The 4,020-nt window shown below is 42.1% G+C and overlaps 1 protein-coding gene across 1 annotated transcript in view; it reads left to right on the forward strand. All coding sequences in view use genetic code 11, as the record gives it.

The window, feature by feature from the left end:
* Positions 1 to 2,408: 2,408 nt before the first annotated feature.
* The window catches only part of EGR_09081 (Ufm1-specific protease), a gene marked incomplete at both ends in the record, with an annotated part of 5,386 nt that continues 3,774 nt past the window's right edge, over positions 2,409 to 4,020 (forward strand). Inside the window, one exon of the mRNA XM_024498330.1 lies at positions 2,409 to 3,006. Within this exon, the coding sequence (XP_024347239.1) occupies positions 2,409 to 3,006 (598 nt within the window). The remainder of the gene's footprint in view (positions 3,007 to 4,020) is intronic.

Below are 4,020 nucleotides of genomic sequence, written 5' to 3' on the forward strand. Positions count from 1 at the left end.
TTGTGGTGCGCACCATATGTTTGAGCGACCTCACTCAACACCATTGGAGAAATGCGCAGAGTACTGAGCCTGAAATTCAAGTATAAGCCTATAGGGGAAAAGATGACGTCGTCCAGCAAGGCGGCCAGACAGATGTGGCAGAAATGACCGAAACTCTCTCTGGAAAATGAGGTATTATGGTAACATGAAGACGTCGAATCTCCCAAGCGTCTAGTGGTTCTCGGCTCATCATTTCTAACAGTTCTTCATGAGTTGCACGAGTAACTCTGCTACATGGGTAAAAAGAAGATGCTTGATGCCTCCAGCAAAAGGTGCTGGAGGCCTTCGCTCATCCTTGATGTAATAGACTTCTGATGAACCTAAGCCACCTGCAGTGGTTTTGAAAGGCCTCACCTCACAGCCATCGCACATCTGCAACCCATTCTATCGGTATTTTAGGGGAAAGAGTAGGTATAGATATCATGAGTCCTCTACCGCCCACCAAAAGAGGAAATGTTATATTTTAGTAACGGTAGACTACTTCACGAAAGTAGCTGAGGCAGAATACAAGAAGTCACAAGTCGCTGAAACAGTTGCTTCATTTTTTTTAATAGATGTATTTGCCAGCATGGAGTGCCCGAATCTTTTATAGTGATCAAGGCTTTAACTTCTAGAGCCCACTCTTCGCTGAACCATGTAAGACCTGCCAGACCTCAAGCACACGCACGACACCTACACCTCTGCAAGGCAACAGGCAGGTGGAAAGAACGAATTGCACTCTGATCGAGCTACTGAAGGTCTTTAGTGAATACGCACAACCAGATGACTGGGATCAGAGCCTAGGACGTGTCCTCTCGCCATAACAAAAAATTTAACAGCGTATGCAAACATTTACAACTATTTTATGCCAGACAGAAGAAATATTACTATCGGTACAGCTGGATGAAAGTCTACCGAAAAGGAAACCTAGTGAAAATTTGCAGACTGATTCCTCCACATGGATTCCGCTACAAGTTTCATCACACGTATCGGGTGGTAAAGGTGCTCTCATCTACAAACTACGTCGTCTGCAACGAACAGCTGCGTACTCAGCCAGTAATACTTATGCTGTTTAGATGTTTTTTTCCAGAGAGGAGACAGTATATGGATCGAACTTCGTGCTTGAGGAGCAGTCAGCGTCCCGCAAACCGAAGAATGGTTCCATGTTTAACCCCCATCCTTGAACTTGTGCCCACTCTCCCCATTTACTTTACCCAATAAACATGACAAAAGTAAATCAGCCCGGGTGTTCTAAGTGTATGAGGGTCAGGGAAGCGGGTATCCACGATCCTAGTCCTACAATGCATTGGTACGAAACTGGCTCACTGGAATAATGTACTATAAAGTTGCTGACGTGAATAGAAATCATGTGAGTATATAGAAGAAAAGACCAAAGAGTCTCCTTTATTTGTGGACACTAATGATATTTGTTGTAAAGCAAAGGGAAAATGCAATAAAGCCATCGTCATGATTTGCCAGATAAATGTTGGAAATTATTGGGTACTAAATATTATATGCACTGGTTTGACACCGTGTTTAATTTTGTGATGAATTGTGCTGGGATTTTAATCACATGGGCAGCGTTTCAAATGTGGTATGGGCTTCTGGCCTTACTTGTGGGATTCCACTTAATCTGTATTAAAGTTACATATGGTGGTCCACAGTACTTTGGCTTGTTGCTACTTTAGAAGAGCCTTAGATCACTTAGCCAATCATTGTACTTTAAAAACAGGACTTTTAAGCTCATCTTTTCAACAGTAAATTTAGGTGTAAAAATGGCGTTGAATTTTCTGCTGTCAATGGAGTAGACACACTACTTTTAACGTCGGCGCAGCCATATTGAAAAATGTCATTTTATAACCGTTTAAGAGAATTCACAATATTTTTGCACGATTCGAATCTAGCAGTACCTTCGTCGATTTGAAAAGATGTCTGGTAAACATCAACCACCCAATCAGCTTAGGGGACGCCTATAAAGTGGTGTGCAGTGGCAAGACATGCGTAGAATGTGTAACTGCGACTTATTCTTATGTAAGGACAATTCTGAAGAGTCCCATATGGGCTATTCCAACATTGGCTGATCTATATAGACCAAGTCGAAGGTGGATTTATTAATGCTTCTTGTCAGAGTAAAGGGCACGCAACCCCTTTAAATAAATTTGCCAATAGAATAACAGCTCACCATTTGTCCCTCCAAACTACGGCAGTCATTGTTTGCTATCATTTGAATAGGCTCATGTACATTCTTGAGTCAATGTGATCTTAGCCCATATTACTACGTACTCTTCGTTTTATTGATTTCATCATCCTTATCAGCCGCGGTATAATCTGATTTTTCACATCGAGCTTACGTCTGATTACTTATGCTGTAGGGTGAAAAAAAAGGAACGATGAATCTTGTTCATTTATCGACTATTGCTACTACTGGGGCTCTTTTTCTTCGTGTCCTCGTTCGTTACGGTACCCACCTTTTCCCTTGGGAGGAGCGAAGTATTGAACGAATTTTCGCTCACCTTCTTGAGACCCTAGACGCCCTTATCTTTATCCACAAGGACTGCTACATCTCCAGGATGAAACCCTTGCTTCCAGAACAATTCCTCAAACGCTACCTCAATAACACTTCTTTTCAAGATCCCCTGATCTTCGAGGGACAGTTTAACCTAGACTGCGATTCCAGCGACGCTGGTCTCCGAGCCGAAGTCAATTCGCCTCACAAGCTCCCATGTGGAGTCCATCAGTTGAATGTTGACGCCTTCTTTCCTGTCACTTCTGATATCCTGAAAGGTGATCTATTTGAACTCCTTCAGGATGAAATCCGTGCCTTCTTGAAGGCCTATCATGAAACTCTGGAGTCGATTTTGGTAAAAGAGAAAGCGGTTCCACGCAGTCTGACGGCGTATTATTTCAGGCATGAGGATCGTTTGATCCGAGTCTTTTATCCAGCCGTCTGTAAGGAGGAAGTAAAGTTGCGGGAGGAAATTCATAAGGGTACGTTGTTAATTTGTGAATAACCATGATTAGTTAGCTTCGCTGCCACTGATTAGTGAATTAGTATTGATAAATCACTTTAAGTAAAGTAAGCGCATTGCTGCGCCATTCGAACTGAACTATATTTGGTCTCTATTGGAGACATCTAAACAGTGTCCACCCTGTTTTATCTCCCAATCATTGGAAGAGGTAGTGGTGACAAACCATCCGCTCCTGCAGAACAGTATACGTTATCATCGTGGGATGAAAATGACGCGCAACAAATTGCGTTGAGGGATAGTGTTGCTGCATGCACTGCGTGTGGTAAGGGTACCAATTTGTCTCCCCCGTGAAGCTTCCATTAAAAACCACGATTTCCCTCTAGACGAAATCTCTTGCTTGACACCATCTGTCTCTATAATGCAGGTCACGCTCTACAAACTTCGGGTAATTAAGGTGAAAAATTATTGAGTCCATGCAGCTAACAGTTTAGACTTAAAAACCCCTGTTTGGATATTTCTAGGTACTACCTCATAGTTCCCATATTCGGATAATGATACTATTCCGGCCAATGGAATGAAGGCAGTAATGGCAATGAAACATGGTCCTGTTTAAGTGCTTTCGGTGACTATTTCTGTTTGGCAAGCATTTGCTCTCATAAATCATCGCAAGTCACCATTTTACACATTTTACGATAAGGATTGGTGCGTAACCGATGCATACATAAAACCAACAAAGATGGGCTAGCGTCCTTTCATACTGCATATTCCATACAGTAGATGAGGCGAAATTTCAAATTTGTCTTCAAATTTTTCGCTGTGAGATTAAAGATCTGATAGGATCGCTTTTAAGTAGAGAACAAGAGATCATTTTAGCGGAATCGTTCCTTTAACAAGACTCCTTCATAGCTCAATTTGTACTGGAGAGACGTTCAGCTTATTAAGTTGACTGTATGAGCTTCCATTTTTTAATATGATCAAAGGAGTTCCCCTCATTGACGGGAATGAAGCGTCGCTGATCGTGCTTTAGAGAAGA

This window comes from Echinococcus granulosus, assembly GCF_000524195.1.
Source record: "Echinococcus granulosus chromosome Unknown EG_S00131, whole genome shotgun sequence".
Lineage (NCBI taxonomy): Eukaryota > Metazoa > Platyhelminthes > Cestoda > Cyclophyllidea > Taeniidae > Echinococcus > Echinococcus granulosus.